This window comes from Astatotilapia calliptera, chromosome 6, assembly GCF_964374335.1.
Source record: "Astatotilapia calliptera chromosome 6, fAstCal68.1, whole genome shotgun sequence".
Taxonomy (NCBI): domain Eukaryota; kingdom Metazoa; phylum Chordata; class Actinopteri; order Cichliformes; family Cichlidae; genus Astatotilapia; species Astatotilapia calliptera.
Window position 1 is genome coordinate 11,510,814 of NC_137427.1, and position 25,719 is coordinate 11,536,532.

Genomic DNA, 25,719 nt, shown 5'->3' on the forward strand with positions numbered 1-25,719 from the left:
AAAAATGATGACATATGTATGTGTACACTGACAGACATCCCAAACGACCAATAACTGACCAAAATGACGCTCCAGGCGGAGCTACAATCTCCGGCGGAGGCTGGGTGTCGCCTGACCGGATGATGACAGAAGTTTTCAGTCTAATGTGGCGACTTTTATCATGCGATCACACATTTAAGACTCTTGCGAGTTTACTAAAGGCTGGTGGGACTTCTGACTCTTAGCTCTCTCGTGTCGTACTGAAATAAACTCCCCGAGCCTGTGACAGACTGCACTGCCATTCGGGAACTTTTGGTTTGCTGGACAAGAGACCCCCTTGGCTCCTGTTTGACCGTGGAGGAGAGCAGAATAAAGCCCACTGAGCTGACCGAGCTGCAGCTATGGGAAACCGGGGAATGGAAGACTTGATTCCCCTCATCAACAAGCTCCAAGACGCCTTCAGCTCTATCGGCCAGACCTGCAACTTGGACCTGCCTCAGATAGCGGTCGTCGGCGGTCAGAGTGCAGGGAAGAGCTCCGTGTTGGAGAATTTCGTTGGGAGGTTGTACCATTAATATGTAGAATTGGCTAAAACTGACACTGTGAAGCTTAACTTTCTTTTTTTGGCAGGAGTCTCTCGTTGTTCTTTTAATAAAAACAACACAGAGCTTTTGCGTAAAAGTCGCCAGCTAAACACTTGGTTACGCGTCTGTGTGTCGGAGCCTCCCAGTTTTCCAACAGATTATTTCCATTATGGAGCTGTGCTATTCACGATCGATAATTACGCATTTTACGCAAGAACACAGCTGTTTGTTTAGTGACTGGCAGAACTGGTACAAAACGAGTGTTAAAGTAAAGTGCAATAAAAAAAATAAAAGCTTTCGTCTTAGCGTCCATGTTCTTGAACTATACAGTCAAGAATGCGACTTTCTCATTAGATCTGTGTCCACTGTTCTTTCCAGTCATTGCTTCCTATTAGGCCCATTCTGTCAAACATTTACAAAGGCTGTTTTCCTTGAGACTGCTCATTCTGAAAAGAAAGATAGCTTCATAGTCCTCAAATTACACAGGTCAGGTAAATGTTTTACTTTCAAGGGTGAGGTATGTAAAGGTTGTTAGCAGTTATGATGAAGTCATCGTGGATTGATCATTTATTATGAGACAGTTACACCCATCGTATATATATGAAAATGCCTTGACTCTGCCCTTTCAGCATGCTAAGCACTGTTGAATTTCTTTGTGAGGCTGATGAATGAGCTAGAAGGAATTCCAGTAAGCAGTGTATGATTCTTCTTGATGATAAATAGCAGTAAAACAGCTGTTACATTATTGCCATATGTTTGAGGCACTCTGCTCACTTTATTACGTTGTGTAAAATAATCAGTATTTTACATTAAAAACACATTGACATAGCTTGAAACAAAATCCGGAAGGGGAATGTGACATGGCCGTAATGCAGTTATAGGGGCCTAATCCACAGTTTGAGTTTAGTAACAAAGTAACAGGACCACTTTAATCGACTACATGTCCAAATGATTTCATTTGTTGTTCAAGAGATCGGGAATGTGGATTAGGCTGCCATGTCTCCTTTTTCCCCGTTTCCTTTTGTCTCCAAGTCCCAAGCAGTGGCCGAGGGAGACAGTAGAGGCATTGATGTGTTTGTGCTGGGGTCATCAGTGATGTCACCAGCTGCACTGTCATGTGTATATGACACACTGGGTACCACCAGATACCCACAGAAGAGCACAGAGCTGTTTTCATGTTTGTTAGTTGCTCCACTGACATTCAGAGATGAAGCACTGCGTTTTGAGATTGGGGGGTTTACTTGTTTTACGAAGGTGGAAGTTAGTTTTTGTCAGACACATCCGGCTAACAGTTTCGATTATTGATGTAGGGTTTTTTTTTCTATTTTATTGTTTTATTTTATTGTTTATAAAATGTTGACAAGTTTCCCTTATTTTAGTTCTCCACTAAATGGGAAAAAAAGTTCCTTTTACATTTTGCTATAATGTAAAATTATCCCCCAAAATTAAATTTTTGTTTGTTTAAAAAAAAAGAAAGAAAAGATTATCATAATGCAAAATGTTCATGATTAATTTTGTGTTGGTGGACTAAATCATCAGTTGTTGTTTTTTTAAATTGTACTTGGTTTAGAGGACAAAAAACAGTTAGCAGTGTCCTTTGCAATTCCAGTTTAGATGACCCGCTGCTTCAACCGATTCATGTTGTGGTTTCATAAGTGACAGGAAGAGAGAGAAAAAAACAGGATGGGTCCACAGTTGTGCAATTTCCTCCCTGCGCTGTCAGCAATGACTACAAGCAGAGGCTGTATACATGTGTATAGCTTCAAATCATTATATGTTAGTGCGTGGGGCTTATTTACCTTACAATAAAACTTGGACCTTGCTGCTGGCTGGGCATGCAAACAGAAAAACAGATAAGGACATATTTTCATGGCCCAGAGAGATGTGTAGTCGGTGACCTGGAAATGATCACGATTCTATCGGACAGGAGTTTCCATTGTGATGAATGTGTATGTAATGAGAAGGGCAAACAGTGGGAGACATCTATTTGTCTTTGATCTATTTATATTGAACAGGGATGCAAGTCAATCTTGGGTTTGCATTAATAATGCAAAACCTCAGATGGAGGCCTGCATTTCCAGTTAATGGTATATGAAAGCTGTTTTACACCATGAACTCTTATTTTGGTAGGGGATGCTAAATATGTAGGATTTTGATATAGTTTCAAAATGAAATTGATGTTTTTTGTTGTTGTATTTACTTATAAGTCAAGCCCTTTTTGTAAAGCACCTTTTATTTGCCGGTTTTAAGATCACTTCACAGATGCCGTACAAGCTGATAATAAGACAGAAAAATGTTACAAAACAAATAAAAAAGTAGATTTAGTGCTATGTAAAATATATTACTAAACACAAGGAATTATAAAGTATAATAGAATAAGAAATGCAAAAAACATAAGTGCTGTAAACGCTGTATGAAACTAAAAAAGAAAAAAGAAAAAAGAAAAGCCTGTCCATTAAACATTACTTGTTGTGTTAAACTTTACCTGCTTCTCTCCTTCAGGGACTTTTTGCCCAGAGGATCTGGCATCGTCACCCGTCGCCCTCTCATCCTCCAGCTGGTTAACAGTAAAGCAGGCAAGTTGTTTCTCAGTTGTTAGGAAGTAGTTCTTGAAAATCTGGTCTTTCTTGAAGAAAGCTGGAGAAATGTACCACACAGGATTGTTTTGCGTTTACAATCCTGCACTCTAAATCCATATCAATACAGGTTTAATAATTGCATCATTTATGCCACTAATTGAGCTTCACTCACTACATCTTACAGCTGTGTTACTTTGTGCCGTTTCTTTCCAGTCCATTCGGTTTTCTCCTTGCCGTCTAAAACTTGTTTATCTCCATGTAGAGTATGCAGAGTTCTTGCACTGTAAAGGAAGGAAGTTTGTGGACTTTGATGAGGTCCGCCAGGAGATCGAAGCGGAAACAGACCGTCTCACTGGATCCAACAAAGGCATCTCCCCTATCCCCATCAACCTCCGTGTCTACTCCCCTAATGGTACCACACACACGTTTACAAACTCAGCCTTCTTAGTGCCAGTGCTCAACATCCGTCTGATCACTTTCACCGTTCCCTCTTTTCTCTGTCAGTGCTGAACCTGACCCTGATTGACCTACCGGGGATGACTAAAGTGCCTGTCGGTGACCAACCCCAGGACATTGAGCATCAGATCAGAGACATGTTGCTACAGTTCATCACTAAGGAGAGTTGTCTGATCCTGGCTGTTACCCCTGCAAACACAGACCTGGCCAACTCAGATGCCCTCAAGATAGCAAAGGAGGTGGACCCTCAGGGTAAGCCAATGTTCAGAATATGCGGACCTACACACATCTACATTTTTCTTTTTGTAACTTTTTCGGTATAATTTTTGCAGCAACTTCAGGGATTGTACAGCAACTGCAAATTATTTGTTACTCAACAGTTATTAATGCTGATGACAATAAGTTTTTATTTGAAATCATTCTGAGATTATCTATCTGAATGCTAAAACATAATTATGACTTTTCTTCAGGGCTACGGACCATTGGTGTGATCACAAAGTTGGACTTGATGGACGAGGGGACAGATGCACGAGACATCCTGGAAAACAAACTTCTGCCGCTCCGCAGAGGTACGGACACAAAACCAAAGCATTAAAACTCCCACGCCATACCCACAGCAGTATCACCTGTTGTTTTGTGGACAACAGGTTTTGCTATATTGTTGTTTTCTTTAAACCTCGCATGACTATATTGGGACAACAGCCAGAGATATTTTAAGATAGAGGCATGTCTCTCAAATAATCCCAAATTAATTGATGAATTGAATGAGGCGGAAAAAGAACTACCAGGAGGGAAAGAATTAGGCAAAATTAGCAAACATGGAGCAAAAAATCTGTGATAAACTTGAACCTAGGTTGCTGCAGTGGCCTTTGGAATATGGATTAGCCTGTGCATAAGATGCACGGTAGCAGCATGCAAGTCAGCCACATGTTTAAGCTTTTTTAAAATTGTATTTTATCTTATTTTATTTGTCAGATTTGACTGATGATTCCATACACAGTTTTTATGCTGCATTAACCAATGAAATAGAAGTTAATATTAATAATGATACAAAATAATTGCCCGATTAAGTGTGCATTTAAAGATGGCTGATTACTTTCCTTTGTAAAAGGATGTTGTTTTACACAGTTTTGTGTTGCCAATTAACAGCCACAGTTAGCATCATTTTAGTTAGCATCCTATTTAATACTTACTTACTGGAATAACTGAACATCAGCTCTTTAGAGTGCATTCGGGTAAAATGCTAGACAACACGACACCTACCTATTACTCAGACAGCCACAAACATAATAAAGCATAATGTGGTTGCCATAAAAACAGGGGGATTAACTGTAAAGACCAAATCTATTTTGTTCCTGACTCCAACCTCCTGAGACCCAAGGACAAAAGAATCTTCCCACTGAACTTTTTTGTGATTTCCTGCCTCTTTGGAGCTAAAAGAGGCCACCCAAACACATGAGATATCAATGGAAAGTCCAGGATGTCCTCTATTTAGTACATCAGGACTTAGTAGGGTAGCTCAAATGAGTCAAAAAAGCAAATGTCCATTACAGAGGTCATAAATGAATAGCCTGGTTGTCAGGAGGATAAACAAGAAGTTGAACATTTTAATACAGGGGTAAAAAAAGCTACTGCATAGCCTCTAGTGGGGATTGGTGGAATTGCAGCTCATGTTTCAAAGAGGCTCTTTTGACTTAAGGTTTGCTTCAATTTTTACCTGTTATTTCAGATTCTGACACTTTATTGTCATTATCATTTCCACAGCAACAAAATGAAATGCATCCAGTAGAAGAATAGAGCAATAAAAAGAAAGCAAATTCATAATAACTAAGGAAAAACAACATAATAAAACACAGTCACGTGTTCTTGTTTTTTCACATATTACACATTGCCTTCCCACTGCTTTCGAAAACAGCAGTCAAAGGGCATTTATTCAGCATTAGGTGGAATAATTACTTTAGGAAAGAAACTGATCTTTAATCGGTTTGTCCTTGATTTAATAGCTCTGAATTTCCTCCCCAAGGGCAAGAGCTCAAACAGAGGTTTACTGGGTGTGTGTTGAGCCTTTGAGAGTATTTTTATGAGTTTTCTTTTTTAAATTGATGTAAAACAAACACTGTTTTAATCAGAGTTTAAGAAATTAACTTTGTAGGAACTGCATGTAGCTTTTTGTATAATATTTAGTTTTGTAATTTTTAACATATTTGGCCTAGCAACCAAAAGAACTTTTTAGTCACATGTGCTGTTGTTTTAGTAAAGTGTGGGGGGATGTTCCACTTTGTGAATTCTGTCTGGTCTTTAGTAAGTCCATTAAATTTCTTGTGTGACTACAAATCAAAAAATGATGTGGTTCTGGTCTTCTAAACTCCCTGGGTGCCTTGTTTGTACTTTTCTTTAGGCTATATTGGTGTGGTGAACCGCAGTCAAAAGGACATTGATGGGAAGAAAGACATCCGTGCCGCTTTAGCCGCTGAAAGGAAGTTCTTCCTGTCTCATCCTGCATACAGGCACATTGCAGAACGCATGGGTACACCACACCTCCAGAAGTCCCTCAATCAAGTGAGACACACACCTGATTATACAAACACATATATCAGGCAACGACAGTCACTTATAGCACAGAAGTGTTCATAAAAACGTACAATTTTTTTGTAACTTCTTTACAGCAACTCACCAACCACATCCGCGACACGTTGCCAGGGTTACGCAGTAAACTCCAAAGCCAGCTGCTATCACTGGAGAAGGAGGTGGAGGAATACAAAAACTTCCGTCCTGACGACCCGGCACGCAAGACAAAGGCGTTACTTCAGTCAGTACCCACTTCCACAGACCCAGATCCACAGATGCATGAAAACTCTACAGGATATTACATTTAATATTCATTTTGTAAAACCTGCAGGATGGTGCAGCAGTTTGGTGTGGACTTTGAGAAGTGTATAGAAGGGTCTGGAGATCAAGTGGATACTTCCAACTTGTCTGGTGGAGCGAAGATTAACCGTATCTTTCATGAGCGGTTTCCCTTTGAACTAGTGAAGGTGACAAGTGTTATCATCCCTTTTCTCAAAAACAATTATTTTTCTTTGTTTTTTTGAGTTCTTTTAGGTCATATATTTTTTATTTGCCCCTGAATTACCCAAAGAACACAAGCGCCTCTTAGACTGTTGCTACTGTTAATTTGGCTGCAAGTATCACCGATGATACACATAATGAATCAAATCCACTGTGTCTTAGATGGAGTTTGATGAGAAGGAGCTGAGGAAAGAGATCAGCTATGCCATCAAGAACATCCATGGAGTCAGGCAAGTTGAGCCAGGCTGTGAAAAAACCCCACACATTTGTCTGCTCACCTGTCTTACCTCTTTTCTGTCCGCGCTTTATGTGTCCCTCTTTTGTGTCCTGGCTATAATGTGTTTTTTTTTTCTGTAACCATTTTCTGTAATCTCTCGGCTGCTTGTCAGCCTTATGTATATTTTCTTTCCTCTGCTCTTCCTCGTTTGTTTTTCTCCACTCTCCGTTCATGCCTTCCCTGTGTGTATGTACCTGTTTCACACTGTTCCCATGTGTCTCCTACTCCATGTCTCCATGTTTGTCTTGTCTGTATGTCCTTCAGGACAGGCCTGTTCACCCCAGACTTGGCGTTTGAGGCCATAGTGAAAAAGCAGATCATTAAGCTGAAAGAGCCCTGTCTGAAATGCATCGACCTGGTCATCCAGGAGCTCATCAACACAGTCAGACAGTGCACCAATAAGGTATCACTGCATGGTCGCCTGCCCGACTGCTACTCATGCATAGCTTGTACTGCCAGATGTAATTTTTCACCCAACAGTAGCCATTTTTGTGTGCATCTGGACATTTTTTTCTTGGATTGCACAACTGAAACAGGAATTTAAAGAACTATTTTATAATCCTGCTTTGAGGTTTTCTGATATGAAGAAAACAATATAAAGCTACGTGTTCTGGCTGTACTGCAGTGCATTGGAGTGTGTAGTAAGAGATAGACGGGCTGTGACACATTCCTGTACAGGTTCTTTGCAAAAAACAAGCTGCAGGCCTGGTTTGAAGAAATAGCTCGAGACAGCGTCTACAGCCACAGCTGCTTCCTGAGATTATACTTAATCAAAGCCCTGCTTTGAACTAAATTTCAGCATGCTATTGTTTCTGTTCAATCGCGAAACTCCAACATATAGCTGACACTGGGGGGAACTCTTTTTGGGCAAGTTGAAATTGTGTTATGAAGGTGGGACTAACCAAAGTTGTTAGGCTTTATTGTGATTGCCTGTACACAGTTTGATGTCGTGTTTCTACAGCGACAAAGAAGATATAAGCCGACCAGCTAACTTGCACATGTACAGGAAGCTGAAACCTCCATCAACCTGCAGCTTGTTTCTGTTCTGAACATGAAGTAGAACTAACTAACCACCTGTTTTTCCCTTTTGTCATATTCCTCAACCTTCATCTTTACATCCCCTCTTTAAATGCTTTGTTTTCCCAAACTATTCCATCCAACATGGGCTTTTTGGTTTTTTTTATCACCATTCCCTTTTTTCTCCCACCATGGCACATACAACACTTCCTCCTCTTTCTCCTGATATTAAACCTCCAACTCCCACGATGCATCACTACAGGACAGGCCTGTTCACCCCAGACTTGGCGTTTGAAGCTATAGTGAAAAAGCAGATCATTAAGCTGAAAGATCCCTGTCTGAAATGTGTTGACCTGGTCGTCGTCGAGCTTGTCACCCTGATCAGGAAGTGCACTGAAAAGGTAAACATGAATAGCAGAGAGGCATGTTGAGGTTATGGAGAGAGAGCTAAAGGACAAAAGAGTGAAGGAGAAAAAACAGACAGGCTAAGACTAAATAGTGATAAAGAGCAGATAAATTCAATAAACTAACTCGTCCTGTCAGTGTCCCGCTGCTTGAAGGCTTTGCTGAACATCCATCCTGCTGCTCCCCTGGACCCCCAATGACAAATCCAAGAGCCCCTTCCCACTCTGATCCTGAAATCCACTCAGCCCATCATCACTGGGATTAGTGATTTAACACTACCTCACCAATATCAAATCCATTCCCCTCTCACAAGACATGTGGCTGCTTAAAATGGCACAGCTGTGGCTGGTGTTGTGTATATTTCAAGTGGTGTACCTTTTCTACACTATTCACATCCACAATGAGACACTCACAATGCTCTTCCAGACTGTTTTTTCCCTCTTTCCTATCTTTTAACCTCACTGATTTCCTGGTTTCTCTATGAGCTTGAGATTATAGTACAGTGGAAGGGGTTAATTAACCCGGTGCTGTTTTATAATATGGTTACATTTTCATAGATAAGAAAAAATCTCAAGCTGATAGAGGACTTGTTAACGCATGCCTCCTAAGGTGTTGTGTGTTAGTTGTCTGACCTCAAACATGTGTTCATGGTGTAACTTAACTGTCACTGGTTGAGTGTAGCTGCTGACAAGGAGACACAGATTGTTTTACAGTGTTGAGCCTGCATGCAGTAACAGTGTATCCGTGTGTAATCTGCATCAATCTGCAGCAGTGCATGTGTCTCTGTATGTGTGCTTTCTACAGCTGACCTCGTACCCCCGACTGAGAGAGGAGACCGAGCGGATTGTCACCACTTATATCAGAGAGAGAGACAGCAAAACCAAAGACCAGGTGCGTGCTAGAGATGGAGCTTGCCTGAACAATTATAAAGCTTGCCTTGTTTGTGTACACAACACGTCATGTTTTGCCCTCTTTGGCAGGTGCTGCTGTTGATTGACATTGAGCTGTCCTACATAAACACTAACCATGAGGACTTTATTGGATTTGCCAAGTAAGACCAACTTAAAATATAGATTATTCAGTTTAATTAGGATAAGTAAATGTGGGGGTTCATATTCACTTTTTAATTATATACATGATAGTAAAATCTTTCCATTTCCATGATAAATCGTAGTGGCTAAAACATTATCTGCCTTTTTCCACCACTAGTTGCTACCAGAAAACATCTAAGTCTTAAATCATTTAGCAAGCAAGTGGCTGTCATGTGACCTGCCTCCTGTGTGCTCCAAACACGAACCCATAACTGAAAACTCATCTGAAGCAGACTCATATGCCACATGTGAGAAAGGGCATCTGCGTAAACAGCTTTATCCTCTTTAAGATCAATTCAGTGTGTAGAGTTTATCAATCAAATCTTGAGCTTTATCGTGTGGAACTTTCAAACTGTTCTGTAGTATCAGGAAAAAGTAAGCCTAAATTTGAAATGATGCATACACAGGCTAAGATTCTTTCTCAACACAAAAAGCATTCACTTAAATTTATTGGGATTATTTTACCTTTACAGTTAAAATACAACCTAAGGGCGGCACCGATTACCTCACACCTGTCAGTGGAATTACCCTAGAGCAGTTTCTTGTAACTTGTCAGTTAACGTGTCAGAATTTGTAGAAGTGAGAATTTGCAGTTGTTTTTCTTTTTGTGCTGTTTTAGTGATAGATATTTCGTCACACTGTTGTAAACCACATGTTTAATCATCAATTTCAGTTCTAACAATGAACAAACATAATCATTAGCCATGACTGTAGGTGATTAGTCACTGGGCACTGTATTAGGTACACCTAGTACCTAGGGTGGAGCTCCTTTTGCCTTGGGAGCTCCACCTTATGCCTTTTTTCATAGCAGAGAATCAACAAAGCACTGGAAAATATATTTTTCAAAGATTTTGGTCCATATTGAAGTGATAGCACCACAGTTGGATTTGTCAGTTGCACGTCCATCTCCCCAAAGGTCCTCCACTGGATTCAGATATAGTAAATGTGGAGGCCTTTTAAGAACATTCAACTCATTTTCATTTTCAAGAAACCAGCTCGAGATAATCTGAGCTTTGTGACATGACACTCTATCCTGTTGAACAGCCAACAGAAAGCAGGTACATTGTAATCATAAAATCATAAAAAGGTACTCAGGGAGCCTCTGTATGCTCACTGTGTATGCTCACTTGGTATTAAGGGGCCTAAAGTGTGCCAAGAAAACCTGTCTCACACCATTACACCATCACCAGCCTAAATGTTTGACACATGGTAGGATGAATCCCTCCTTTTAAGTTGTTTATGCAAAATAAAAGGAGGGATTCATCCTACTCATCCTGGTCCAGTGAGAGTCCGATTTCCACTGCTGCATTTGCATCAGAAAGTTGTTTATGCAAAATTTTGATGCAAATGCAGCAGTGGAAATCGGACTCTCACTGGACCAGGCAACATTTCTCCAGTCTTTTACTGTCCTTTTGTGTAGCCTCAGTTTTCTGTTCTTCTGCCTGTTGTGTGCTCAGTGATGCTCTTCTTCATAGCTTGGTTGTGACGAGTGGTTATTTTTATCAGCTTTAAGCAGTCTGGCTATTCTACTCTAACCTCTGACATCTACAAGTCATTTTCTCACAGAGAACTGTCGTCAGCTGCATATTATCTTTTTTCAGGACCATCTGTTGTAAACCCTAGAGATGGTTGTGTAGATCAGCACTTTCTGAAACACTCAGACAAGCTCGCCTCACACCTGTAATAGTGCCACATTCAAAGCCACTTAAACCACCTTGTTCTCAATTTTGATGCTCAGTTTGAACTTTAGCAGGTCAGCTCGAACATGCCTAAATGCACTGACTGTCTGCAAAGTGACTGACTGATTAAATATTTGCATTAATGGGCAGTTGAACGGCTAATAAAGTGGGCATTTTGTGTAAATATATTTTGGTTTGGTTAACGTTTAATCTTTCTGCCTTTTAGTTTAAAATGAAATTCTACTAAACCCAAATGCATTTAAAGGCTACTCAACAGTTCATCCTGCTCTGCCTTAACCTCCTAGGACCTGGTGTCCACATATGTGGACATCACATTTTGGGTTATTTAGACCAAAATACTCAATTCTGCTCTACAAAGGCCTGATATCCACTTACGAGGACATTATACTGCTACTGTTCTATCCAAATTTTAAACTAATATCCTCATATGTGGCTCTTATTTTTCATAAAAACAAAAATAAGGTAAAAAAAAATCTGGTAATTCTTTGTTTTTACATTCATCCGGCCCCAATCAGCCCAAATATCAAAGAGAAATTAAAAATGCATGCCGTGGAAGAGTTCGGGTCTTAGGAGGTTAAAGATAAAAAATATATATCATAATAATAATAATAATAATAATAATGGATACTTTATTGATCCCCATGGGGAAATTACTTGTTTTTCTCTGCATTTGACCCATTCACTCAGTGAAGCAGTGGGCAGCCCACTAAGCAGGCGCCCGGGGAGCAGTGTGTAGGGACGGTACCTTGCTCAGGGGTACCTCAGGGTAGCCGTTAAGCAAACTGATCAAAAGGAAACTGATGTCTTAGATTCTTTTATGTTGCATGAAAGATTCCAAGAGTAGTGACAGTTATTGACTTTCTCCGTCATCTGTTCCCCGTTTGAAAACAGTTCTGTATCTGATGTTATGAAATCTGCCTCCTACAGCGCCCAGCAAAGGACTGCAGCTAATGCCACCAAGAAGCGAGCCATGCCCAATCAGGTGATCAAAGATACAGTCTACACCTCATCTAAAGTGCACATGCCTCTGTGATGTCATCATAGACCCTGCTTCCATCTGCTGTTATTCTGTTTTCATTTCTTGATGTTGTCTCAGCCTATCTCTCCTGCCATTACTACCTTGTTTCGTCACACGTTCATACTCTTGTCTGTGGCCCTCTAGTACTCTCCCTTAATTTCCCTTTCCTCTGCCTCTTCTTGTGGTTCTCCTTTAAATAGCCCAGGGAGAGATTCTTGTAAGTATGAAGCCCCCACGTCTCCATTTGTCACTTCCTTCTTCACTGCAGAGTGCATGGTCATTCGGACCATGCCGAGAAGCAAGATTTGTACTCCATGATGAGAGGAATTGGGAAGTGAGAGTTACACTAACAAGGATGTGTTATGAGAACTGGAGTAGCTGTCATTAAAAAAAAGCAAACAAACAAAAAAACTTACAGCTTCCTTTTTTAAAATTCACTGTAATGTTCTGTATACACAAGGCAAGTTGATGTGTGGGAATTTGGGACAATTTTTATTAAACTTACGATAAGTTCACAGTCACATGTACTAAAAAAAAAATTCTGGAAAAACTTTGTTGTTTGGAGTAAATTGCAGCAAACCAGTAAAGACAACCCACTACCTAAAGAAAGTAGAAAAACTGTCTGTAAACTTGCAGTTTCAGCAGGATTTACCGGCGTTAGAAGCCCAACAGTGCATCATTTGTCAGGAGAAGCTGATTACTGATATGGTGCCAAATTAGCTAAAGAGGCGCTTGGAAATCAATCATGACATCTTAAAAATCTTAGAAAGATTGAAACCAGAAGAAAATGCCAACGGAGTGAGATTGTAGGTTTCCTGCTAGGTCCAGGGTCCACTAATGTGCCTCAAATGTACCTAAGCTCCCTCCGTGTGTGTCAGGCACAAAGAAATTGAAAACCACTGGCCAAATCATAAAGGATGCCCGTGTGGATGTGTTTTAACAGAATAGACTGATACAAACTGCTGCCATAGCATAAACAGCTGTGGCTTTGTTATTTTGTAGCTCACAGGTCAGATGCTCAGTTCTTTTGCTGTGTCAGTGACCATTCCACAGAAACAAACAAGAAATTTGTAGCTCCACTCCAGCACATTTGATTAATGAAATTTAGCCATCAGTAATCCCTTCCAAGCTGAACTACAGGCTCTTTTAAAAATCACATTTTAATTGCAGTATTAAGACTTTAAGTAATTAACAGTGACACATATCTGCAATTATGACTAATTATACTGGGAAATTCGTGCACTAGTGGTCTATAAAAGTTACATTTTGAACCAATTTGTCACAGCTATCCACTGTAACAAATTGTCTGCAAGGCTGACGCACCAACTGTGCAATCCATCTATGGTTACGCCAACCAGATTTCAAGTATTGCATACGTCTGCTCATTATCCCTGTGTGTTCATTTGTCTTCCTGTTCATCAGTCTGGCAGTAAAAAGGATGCAAAGAAGGTGACTTTCCATTTGAACCTATTATCACTTGTTTGTACTCTTTGTGGTGCATTTATTGATGCTGTACGGACTGATCTGATTGCTTAGTGATCTCCTTTTTTTTATTAAGAACATTGTTACACCAGCATGGCTGCTATGTTGCTGTTTTTAATGTTGCTGTGGCATTTTTTGGGGCATATATTCGGAGTATGTTTAGGTTTCATTTGTTTTTACCATTCTGGTTGCTTGCTGTTGATCACCTGTCTGTACAGCTTAATCAACTGTTGGACTTAACTGTGTACAGGTCATCCGCAGAGGTTGGCTCACCATCAACATCAGCATTATGAAAGGGGGATCCAAGGAATACTGGTTTGTCCTGACTGCCGAGTCTCTGTCCTGGTACAAAGACGAAGAGGTAAGGCTGCTTTCAAAGACAAAAGGTTAAGTAATAATTTACTGGAGTAAAGCGGAAGTTACAGCATACCAACAATGGCAATATCTTACGTGTGCGTTTAAAGAAATGTCTTAAAGTTATTCCGAGCAGTGAATGAGTTTGTTTTGAAATAACTTTATGCATTTCAGTCTGTCTACTTTTCAACTTGTCAATACATAACTGTTTCTTTTATCAGGAAAAGGAAAAGAAGTATATGCTGCCTCTTGACAACCTGAAGCTGAGAGATGTGGAAAAGGGCTTCATGTCCAGCAAGCACGTCTTTGCCATCTTCAATACTGAACAGAGGTGTGGATGCTTTAATCGACTATAATCATTACAGTGATGCTGGGATTGGTTTTTTTAGGTATGATCTTTGGTCAAAGTTTGTGCATGTCTTTTTTACAGGAATGTGTACAAAGACCTGCGTCAGATTGAACTGGCATGTGACACTCAGGAGGATGTTGACAGCTGGAAGGCTTCCTTCCTGAGAGCTGGTGTTTACCCAGAAAAGGACCAGGTATTTCATTGTTACACTTACAATCTAGAAAACTGGGGAACCGTTTATTCTAGTGCTTTCAGAGGTGAGTATTACAAAGCATTATGTTCAGAGTACACTGAAGGAAACTGCAATAACAATCACAACAGTGCATTGCAAACTGTTGCATTGTCACAGGAACAACATGCAAATATCTTTATCTTTGACAAATTGCTGCTAATTCCATTTTACACAGCTTCAACTATAGAAGACAGATTTTAAAAATGGAATATTTGAGCAGCAAAATCAGTTTTGCTTTGATCTGCCCAAAAGTCATTTACATGTCTCCTTAATTGGACTATGGGGAAGTGTCAGACCTACATCTTTTAATCTTTTACGTATAAGTATAAAGTTTCACACCTTTAATGTGCAGCTGTCACATTAGAAGTGAAAAGCAGCAGCGTTAAAATTAATATAATGTTATAAATTCATGATAATTAACCACCATCTGCAAGGACTTCACTTATTCCTAGCACTATTGTGCCTTTTTCACCAAGTCTCATTTTATGTGAGCACACACAGAGGCTGAAGAAGAAACTCTCGATTCACAAAGGAATTGTATTATCGTTTATCTCTGACGGAGGTTTTATTCATATATTTATTTAAAGCTAGCTCACAAAAGAAAGCCTGGCTGTGTTGAAATACCTTTGCATCGTACCCTTCTGCTGGTACAGTCCAGAATTGGTGTTTCTAAATGTGTTAACTTTTTATCTAAAGACACCTGCTATTCATGGTCATTTTTGCTTCGTCTGTCTCTGTCCATCTGTCTGGTGTCCTGCAGACTGAGAATGAAGATGCGATTAATTCTAGCGACACCGTGTCCATGGACCCGCAGCTGGAGCGACAGGTGGAGACTATCCGCAACCTTGTGGACTCATACATCAGCATTGTCAACAAGTCCATCAGAGATCTCATGCCCAAGACCATCATGCATCTCATGATCAACAGCGTATGTCTACTGCTTTATTGCTGTGACTCAACATTAGTCGGAGACTTTACTCAAAGCAGGCAGGAAGCAGACAGCTGCTGAGTGTAGTGGTACAGATAAAAGAGTCATACATTTCCCCTCAGGAGTTGGCAAAGACTAAAACAGTGTTAAAAAGGGGGGCTGGGAATAATTATATAATAATTTAAACATTGCACTTTATCTAAAAAGCAACTTTATAGAGTCCTGCTCAAAATTATTTATAGCTTTTCAAATGTGGAATACCAAATCTTATTAGAATTCGTTTTCTAAACTGCTGCCCTTTTCCCACTCGCACTTCCAGGCCAAGGACTTCATCCACTCAGAGCTGCTTGCCTACCTGTACTCTGCAGGGGACCAGGGCAGCTTGATGGAGGAGTCAGCAGAGCAGGCTCAGAGGAGAGATGAGATGCTGAGGATGTACCACGCTCTGAAAGAAGCTCTGGTCATCATCGGAGACATCAGCACCACCACGATTTCTACTCCAGTCCCGCCACCCGTCGACGATACCTGGATTGCCAAAGAGCCAAGGTACAACATAATTTTGGACAAATTCACACAACACTTACATAAAATATTACATTAAAACTTAAATACAAGATAAAACAAAGCTGCTGAGACTATGGAAATAATAAAGGGAAATAAAAAAACAATATTAATAATAATTAAAACCCTTTTCACACTTGTATTAACAATGAACTCATGTGATTTGGGAAGTACCCACAACATCTGTGTTTTGGGCAACACAAAGACAAGTTCACTCTAAATTTACTGACATCTGTGGTCACCAGGTAGAGACCCAGTGTTACTATTAATAGACATATAGTCACTGTTGATTTGTTTCAATGTTTCCAAACCACTGAATATCCCAAAGTAATGTTAGTTCTCTGCAAAACAGACAAACTAGGCTTGACTCATTTTATTACTCCAGATGTCCAGCAGAGGTCAGCTAAAGACTGTTTTTTCCACCAATGCAAAAGAGCATTTTCAGTTATACCAGCATCCAACTATGTTCATGTTTTTTGCAGTAATGAAACAGATTGAAGTATAAAAGTCACATAATATGAGTTCTGTCGGCTGGAACATCAAAAAAGACAGTATCGTTTACCCTATTTAAATATATGCTATGCTAAAATTAAATATATGACATTTGTTTTTGACATGATATTAAATATCTTTCCGTATCTTTCTTTCAGTCCTCCAGCATCCCGTCCTGGCACCGCATCAGGGGCCCCTCCCAGCCGACCCCCAGGGGTGAGGGGGGCCACTCCAGGTCCTCCATCTGCTGTCAACCCATCACCAGCATTTGGACCTCCCGTGCCTTCCCGGCCTCCAGGCGATCCCAACTCTGTTCCTCTAGTCCCATCAAGGCCGGCCCGTGTGCCTCCAGCGCTGCCACCGGGCGTTCCTAGGTAAAACTACACACACACACACATACAGACCTTGAAGCTTTTTTTGTGTGGCTTTGGTATTGGGGAAAGTTGCACTGAAACATTTGGTGAAGGGCTGCACTATGTGTTACTCAGGCTTTTGTTGGTGGTTTGGGAAAAACTGATGCATGACCTTCTGATAATATTTTTCCTTGCATGTTCCCTCCCCTTCCCTTCCCCCAATACCTCTTCTCCTCTCTTTTCCTGCAGCAGAAGACCACCGGCTGCTCCCAACCGACCTACTATCATACGTCCTTCAGAGCCCTCGCTTCTTGATTAGAAACCTTTTTTTTATCTGGTCTTAAAGACTTTGTTTACACTTATATATTTCTTTTAAGCAGAAATAGTCACTAATTTTTTTCCTGTAACTTTAGACTACTGTTAAGTAGTAATCTGATGCTGTTTCAGTCTGTGCATTTCAGAAGCATATTGTATGTAATTGTGAGATTTTTTTTAACAAGTACATAATGACATTTCCTGCATTTAGTATTATGAAAGGGGATAAATTTGATGACTTTAATGGCTCAAAAGTGTGGAACCAGCAAGTCAGGCTGAATTTTTCATTGTGCATTTAAATTGAAATGTGTCTTACAACAATACAATTTATAACTTTTTGTATTATGTGTACTTGCTAATATTTTGTCAGCAATTTTACACACTATTCACCTCAATAAGTAAAACCGCACTTTTCTCTCAATTTTTCTCAGCTTCAAACAGGCTTATACAAATTAGAGTGACCAGTATTTTATATGCTTGATAATTTTGACTAATTAAGTTTTTATGGGTAAGGTTTTACCATTTCTGTTTTAAAGACCAAGTAAACAAGAGACAGAAGAGGGGAAAAACCCACTGCTGCTGGAGCAGTGGGGTTTTTTCTGGTTTAACAACAATAAATATACAGTAGTTGAGGTAAGAGTGAACTTACCCAGTCAAACACCCAGTCTGACAATTACCTCCCACAACTGTTCATCCTCATTAGTGCCTACAGTAAAGAAAGGAATTATAATTACTTAAAAAAAATCTAAGCCATAATGGAAAAAAATGTAAGGAAGACGTTCTTCTTCTTCATGAAGTGATGGAGTGAATAAATGAATAGAAAAAGACAAGTGTTTGGTGGCTGCAGCTTCTTCTTCTTCACTTTTCTCAAGTTTTTTTTTTTTTTTTGCACAAAGAGTGAAACATGCAGAACATGCTTCTTGTGACAGCATTTACACAGAATTGAGGTTAAGAACTTTTGATTTGTAAGATTAGGAGACCAAGAGAAAAATTTCACTTTCTGTATGCGGCATGATAAGATCTTCTGCAAAGCATGATGAAAGCTAGTTGCTTTTGGTGTTTTGCCGTTCATGTAGCTGGGAAGGAATTACTAAAGGTATGCAATCCTGTTCTTCCTCACCTTTTCTTCTGTCCGCTGTGTTTTACTGATACCGTTACCCAAAATCTTTTTTTCTTCTCGTGACCTTTTAATACAGGCGGCCACCGCAAGTCCCTGCTCGTCCCAACCACTGGTGAGGGAAACTCAGACTCTACAGCAGGAGGAAGATTGTCCTACGTATAATTGTTAAGCTAGACACTTAAATAACAAGTGCATGCAGAAATAATGGTTATACATTACAAGAGAAGTCGTGGCTGGACAAAAGTTGACACTCTGTATGCGTTGGCTTCTAGAATGAGAAATGCTGGCATCCTCTGTATATTCAAGTAGACTATTAAGTTTACTTAGTATTTCTATTATTTAATTTACTGTGTAGCAATCATGAAAAAATTATTTGTTTTGTTCTTTATCAGAAATGTTTATCAAACCTGAGGAAATAAAAGTAAATTGAAGGCAAAGCTTTGTGATAACATTTAGCTTAACTGTCCTACTAGGTGTGTTTACCTTGGCATGCTGATCTACTGCATGTTATTCATTCAAGACTGATGTGGAATTCATCATGTGACTTATTTATAAAGACAATTCTTTAATCAGTTCTGTTTGCAGCTGCTTTTTATCCCGAAAAAAAATCCTCACATCAAAGTATTTCTGTGTAAAAATGCATTTATTCTGATCAGTGACTCCCATGAAAACTTGATTTTTAAGTATCTCACACACAATGCATCTGGTAAAAAATAAAAAGCTGAGTAGAATCAAAATTACATTCTTTTCACACACAAACATCAGAAGAAGAAAAAAAAAAGGCCGATCTGATTCCCCAGAAGCCAAAATGTCAGAAACCAAACATGCATGTAACAATCCTGATATATACACATGAACTTACATTCACATACATCCTGCATGTATACAAGTCTAAAAGAGAACTGACACGCGTTTGTCATCATTAATCACTAAAAATAATCCCTCATTCTTGTTCTGCATTTTTATTTGTAAGTATGTCAGCTGTCCTTTAATGGCACATAACAATAAATCAGTAACCTCTCAAAGAAAAAGAAAAACATCCCTAAGGCTATAACCGAGGAAACACTTGGAGTGATGACAATTAAAATCGCTGTTACGATGGCAGGATCTGTTGAGGACAAATAAGCCAGCAACACTATTGCACAATGTTATCCCCTGTAAACCAGCAGTCAAAGAAGTTACACAGATCAATTGTTAAGTGTTGTTACACTATTGACCTTCAAAGGTAATGACACCTTTGGTGAAAATTTCCCAAAACCTTTACACAGTTTCAGAAGTATGGGACAGTACAACAGGACAACATTTCCTCGATGGCTTGTGGTAAGATCTGACGTTAAAGGCACTAAATGACAGAAATGACTAACTAACCTAAACTTCCTAAACCCTTTACTCATCTGGTTACCCTTAAGGGTGTAACAATGTTACTTATTGCTCACAAAGAAATGTGGAACAAGGTCTCAGAAATTAAATACAACTCCAGCAGAATTTATTGTGACTGTTTGTGTCCATGTGGATTATAAGAGCAATAATACACAATAGTAATAATTTGAATGGGTAACCAAATGCCTTGTTCTCAGCTGATTTTCTTCCCGGTCTGTCATGTATTACTTCAAAACAATCCCTCTATGTGCGGACCCTCCGCTTATCATCAAACAGTTTGCGGACTGTGTAGACCTGTGAACAAAGATGGCAGGATATCAGGTTTGAAAAGTGTCTGCCTAAAGTACAAAACAAATCATTTTCCCTTATTGAGGTTGTGAAGCTGAGATGTTTATTTACCTGTGTAAGAGCCACGCACAACATCACCACCACGCTGGCACACGACCAGAACGAGACTCTCCACAGGTTATCTTCCAAAAGGTTTCGGTCCCGTGCCTCGAAAGCGCGCAGCACCGTCTGCATCTGTCGGCTGCGCTCCAAGCGTTTGTAAAGAGATTCCATGGATTCCTGAGGGGAATGAAGCCCGGCATGAAAACATGGATAGCAACAGGGAGCAAAGATTTAAGGGATTTGAAAAAGAAACGAGAGGGGAAAAAATGACAGGCTATGCTTGGTCTCAAAAGTACCGAGCTTTCAATTGTGTAGTTGGTAAAGTGGAAGAAATAGAAGTTGCAAATGGCTTAATGACTTTTCTAAACTTCCATTTTGGTGTCAAAACAGAACTTAGAGATGCGTTTTCTGTGCCGTTTCAGTTCATGTCAAATGTAAGTTTGTCAGCTAGAAAACCCATAATACGTCATGCAGCAATCGTGTGGTTTAGTTTAACTAGTTTGACTTGCCAAGTAGGCAATGATTTTCCAGCAGGTGCATCAGTATTTAAGTCTTCAAAACTGGCAAACACTGTGTAAAGATTGAAGCAGATGTTATTTGACATTTTCTATATCGTCGGCAAAATCCCACAAAAACAAAACAAAACCAAGAGTGTATTAGTTTGTCTTTTAAAACTTTCCCACTTCCCCTGCCTGTCTGTGTCTCACAGCTCAAGCATAATTTGTTCGAACTGAATATCAAAGAATGACAGGTAAAAGACATATGATTTCCTTTTCTAAAAACACTATCCAAGTAGAGGCTAGTAGCAGAAGCATACTAGTATGTGTAGTAAGTGTTGGTCGAAAGCAGCTGGACATCTTTCAGGTTTTTGAAAAATCACCTTTCAACTAAAAGGCCTTTTCAGTTTCATAAGCTGTACTTGCATATATGGGACTCTCCATCATCTCTAGTGGGGTTAAATAAAATAGTTTGAAATGTGTTCAAAACCCAAACGAAATTCAGTTCCCTTTTACTCAAATACTTTAATGATCTGATCACTTCACAGATGAGTGTCAGAGTATACGCTGCTTCAGACACATGGTTAAGTTGTGGCTAATTTCTAAGTCTGTATAACCACCATGGAAAGTTGCGTCGTAAGTCAACTGTAAATCAACTGTAAATGACCACATGATCACATGTTAGAAAGGCTTTATTAAGATGTGATCAAGTCATTCATCTCTCAGTGTCGCATCTTCCCGTCCTCTTCTCACCCACTGTTTCTCTGTATGATGGTTGCTTTTTATTTTCTCCTCCCTTAATATCCGGTGAGGTAAAATAACGTAAATAAATAACCATTTGTCATAGTGTGCATTTCCCTTGCATATATAATTTTGGAGCCTGTGAAATATTTATGTAATTTATACCATTTTGAGTTTCTTACAACATGCTTAGTGTGAAGCAGATGTTACACACTAAAAGCAAAGTGTAGTATTTCTAATGAAATGATTTTTTTCCTAAACAGTGTAATGTAATTTTAAAAGAGGACGCCAGTCAAAGAACACTAACACCAAGTGGCAAACACCAGGGCTAAGTAACGAAGCCAAGGCAAAATAGTGCCAAAAATAGTCAAATTCCTCTTTAAGCCACTTGAAGCTCCAAAAGAGAGTCAACACAAAAACTCGCATGTTAAAATGTCCAAGTTTACACCATTAAAAAGCATGTTTACAGTGACTTTGGTCTCTATGAACAGTTTGCCCCATTTGTCACAACTAAACTAACATGGATTTTTTTTTTTTTTTTAATATTCTTTCATGATTGTGTCCATGTGAACTAAGAGGCACGCCGACACAGGCTAATCTGTAGCTCCAGTGCTTCACTTGGTCCGCTACGCTGTGTTTGTGCTTTTTTCGCCATTTTTGGCAAATTTTTAATAGACTGTATGGCAAATATTATGTCTGCCTGTGAGACCATCCAAGAAGTTGGTTCTCCAGTTTTTATGAGTGAATTTCAAGTATTTCACTTGGCTTGTAATTAGCTATAATTGGTAGGCATATGTGTGTTGGTGTGCCACACGCGTACTCCGTATTAACACAGTTGCTAACCAAGCTTGCTGGTGGTAGCCTATAACAGAGCACTAACAATCTCCTGCCCCAATATGGTGAATTTAAGCCTCAAAAACAAACAGACAACATTTGCAGGTGTCCAAAATGCTTTGAAGCTTTAAACCCAGACACTGCGATGGATGACATCACAGTGTCTACATTACCCACAAACTGGGACTAAATTACTAATTTTACTAATAACTTATTAAAGTAAAGGGAAGAGGATACAAACAGTTAAGGTAAAAAATAAATTAAATAACAGTAAATTACTATAAAAATTACAGTATTTATGTGAACGAATCAAAAACCGTATCCTTTTGAGTCAATGAAAAGCAGCTTTCCAGCATGCATGAGTTTACGCCGTGAATCAGTAAACACACTGTAAATATCATGATGACAGTTTTGAGTATTCACTGTGTGTTTTATGATTCACTTGAATTTATTTTTTTAATGATGACTCATTTTCAAGTGGACTGAGTGAGGATGTCCAAACTTCCTCGCTTGGGAACTATTTTTATAACAACAAACGACACACTCTGAAGAAAGTTTCTGTAAAACCAGACGAGGTGTGTGGAACTGATGACAAAAAAAGCTGCGGCGTTTTTAAATTCCTAGTGGTGACGTTAATTACGCAATAAGGTATCAATGACAGTAAAAGGATTTTTATCAGTGGAACAAATGATGCAACTTGCCCTTTTTCTGCTTGAATTCAAAAAGCTAAAACTCACCCTGATGTCTTCCAGTTTGTATTCAAGAAGGCTTCCCTCAGGCTCCTCTAAGCCCGCCCACTCATCATCTCCTCCCACATCTCCTCCTTGGCCCTCAATAATGATCTCAAAGAACACCATCTTTTCTGAGAAGCGACTGAAGCTGTTGTCAAAACAGATTTCATAGTCTCCCTCCTCTGTGGGCTCCACCCTGAAAGAACAGAGAATGCAAATATCAAATATAAACTAAGTTGTAATAACCCACAGGGTATATATGAAGAATGATCACAGATTCAGGCCACTTACACGTGGACTCCATCAGAGCGTCGTGACTCATATATGAGCCGGATGCCCTGAGGGGAGACTACTGTGAAGTCTACATCCATACCAGCACCTGCTATTACCTGGAAAAATAGACATTCACATAAGCACATTGTGCACCTTCAAATTCAAATGTCAAACATTTTGCAGTAAAAGAAAAGTCTCTAGCCAAACTAATACTAACACTTTCAAGAGGGACTCTCCCACTAAACAAACAACAGGTTGACTTGTATTACTTCCTGTCTTAAAGCCTGTTTAAACTGATACTTACAAGGTGCTGCCTTGTTTGGACAGTCATAAAGGTAATATAATGCCTTCCTCCATGAATCAGCAACAAGTTAGATCAGTGACTAAATCATCTAATTAGAACAATATAATTTCACAACATTGGGTCCCACATTGTTTTTTGTATATTGCGCAATTTGTAATTTTTCTGCAGCATACAACTTTTAATACCATGCCCAACAGTTACTTTTCTACTTCTGTGTTCAGCTGATTTTCCAACTGGTCTCTGTTGTTATATTTACATAATCTTTTTTTTACATTATTGTTTGCATTATTGTTGAGATACTGTTTAATATTTCTGCCGTTTAATGAGATTGGTGATGTTGCTGATTCTTTGCAGTCTGATTTTACACAGCAAACAATGAATCCTAAGAAAATAGAGCTGCTCATTTAGAGCAAAGACTACTGCATATTCATAATTATTTTGGTCATGATTCTTAAACACTTTAACTCACAAACTTTTTTTTTTAAAAAAAAGGAAAACTTCACTGTTTCTTCTTTCTTTCTTTTTGCATCACACAGAATCACAATGAATCAGTATGAAGAGACTGTCTGAACTGAGATCTGAGTCACTGTCAGTTTTACACACTTCTTACTGGCATAGACATTTCCCATGGGGGTTGTTAGACCATGGTTTTACTAGTTCTAGTATTAGTCCTAGTACCAGCTGGGTCAAGAACTACAGCGAGTTGGCATCACGGGTTTACCTCGAACAGCAGGATCTGAAACCATCAGACACGTGACTGATTAAAATCTTTTATGTTATTTCCGGTACGCTATTTTTTTTATCATTGATCTGTACAGGGAAAGCATCTGACTTTCGGGAAGCACCTTATTTATAAAACGGTGGCAGATAAATTAGATTTGATTTGACGTGTTGGTTTGGTTTGACTTGCTTACCGTTTCAGGAAAATGTGGAACAAAAGATGCATTGGTAATAACTTATTATTCTTCAAAGTGACGTTAATGGTGGCTTATTAAAATACCTGCACAATGCATGCATGCATGCCAGCTAACGTTAGCTGAAAGGAGTGACGCAAGGCATCTACAACATGTTCCGCTATCGCTGCTATTATGAAATAAACTGTGTAGACATTGAGTGGTTATTTCTTCGGACCCCCCATACACAGTTACCTGATATTCGACCTCCATCGTACCGTTCTTTACTGCGTTTTGAAAGAAACACTCGGATCTTCCTGCTGGCAACAGAAACGTAAACTCGCTGTCTTGGCTCTGACCGAAACAGCTCACAGACCCTGCATACCACACAAAGACTGCTGCAAACACAAGCAGCCGTCCTCTGTTTCTAGATTTCCTCCAAAGTGCATCCATGGCGAAAATATTATTGGAAAAACACAGGGCTATCTAAGTTGAGCCATCTCCTTAGCATCCCCTCTTCCGCAGCAGAACTTTACGATGCCGGGATTGGGTGGAGGCCCGCAATAGATGGTACTGCTACGGGCCAATCAGAGAAAGAAGAGTAGCAGTCTTCCTCCAATCAGTGAGGGCTGAGGTCTTCGCTGAGTCAGCTTGTACATGCTCTACTCACAGGACTCCGGATGCAGTGACAAATGCGACCTAGTCAGTAGGCGCGCTCCCGGAGATGGGGGAGAACAACGCAGTATGGGAGTCTATGTTAAATCCAGATAAATGAACTCTAAACATTGCCATAAAAAACACTGTGTATGATTTTAGGGCTCATGCAGTCGGCACCAGAGCATGTGAAGTGGGACAACCAACCAACCAACTTTGACAAGGAGACATTTAGCTCAGCTCAGTTGAGTAGACATTTGTACAGACACATGCTACCATACAAAACAAAAGTTATAAGCCTATATCTACAGTAAAATAAATATATAAATAAAGTGCTGCAAGGGACAACCTTTAATCCTCATGATAGCCCATATACTGACCCACTTTTACAGGCTGTACAACCAATGTATGAAATAAACCGAATATACATCCTGTATGGGTAATCACAACCATACTGTGCTTATGGAGAAATATTATTTAAGGTACAAAAATATCCCTCATATAGTATACTGTGCAAAAGAAGAGAAATATTTTCTCAAGGTGCCGACATGGATTAATGAAGTTGGAGTCGCCGACTGTGAGTGTAGAACATCCTCAACACATTTTCGTTTGTTTTGTAATTTCTGAGTGAGATCATGTTTCATAGCTGGACTCAGAAGCT

General features: G+C 39.5%; 2 protein-coding genes across 4 annotated transcripts; one reads left to right on the forward strand and one right to left on the reverse strand.

The window, feature by feature from the left end:
- The first annotated feature begins 121 nt into the window (after positions 1 to 121).
- dnm2b (dynamin 2b) lies at positions 122 to 18,933 on the forward strand. Of its 3 annotated transcripts, none has more exons than XM_026170276.2 (20): positions 122 to 541; positions 3,066 to 3,139; positions 3,405 to 3,554; positions 3,647 to 3,850; positions 4,069 to 4,167; positions 5,997 to 6,157; positions 6,265 to 6,407; positions 6,498 to 6,633; positions 6,830 to 6,897; positions 7,209 to 7,347; positions 9,171 to 9,257; positions 9,347 to 9,417; positions 12,085 to 12,139; positions 13,908 to 14,018; positions 14,233 to 14,342; positions 14,442 to 14,553; positions 15,353 to 15,520; positions 15,840 to 16,066; positions 16,732 to 16,947; positions 17,176 to 18,071. In XM_026170276.2, the coding sequence occupies exons 1-20, from the start codon at positions 381 to 383 to the stop codon at positions 17,243 to 17,245; spliced, it is 2,562 nt and encodes an 853-aa protein (XP_026026061.2). In that variant the 5' UTR covers positions 122 to 380; the 3' UTR covers positions 17,246 to 18,071. The 3 variants fall into 3 exon arrangements, with proteins under 3 accessions (XP_026026061.2, XP_026026062.2, XP_026026063.2); XM_026170277.2 differs by having other exon boundaries at positions 17,179 to 18,071; XM_026170278.2 differs by lacking the exon at positions 17,176 to 18,071 and adding an exon at positions 18,438 to 18,933 and having other exon boundaries at positions 138 to 541.
- A 52-nt stretch (positions 18,934 to 18,985) lies between these two features.
- Positions 18,986 to 24,969, reverse strand: tmed1b (transmembrane p24 trafficking protein 1b). Its single transcript, XM_026170281.2, has 5 exons — positions 24,660 to 24,969; positions 23,226 to 23,323; positions 22,941 to 23,130; positions 20,141 to 20,308; positions 18,986 to 20,035 (listed from the first exon to the last, which is right to left on the reverse strand). The coding sequence occupies exons 1-5, from the start codon at positions 24,855 to 24,857 to the stop codon at positions 19,985 to 19,987; spliced, it is 705 nt and encodes a 234-aa protein (XP_026026066.1). The 5' UTR covers positions 24,858 to 24,969; the 3' UTR covers positions 18,986 to 19,984.
- Positions 24,970 to 25,719: the final 750 nt, after the last annotated feature.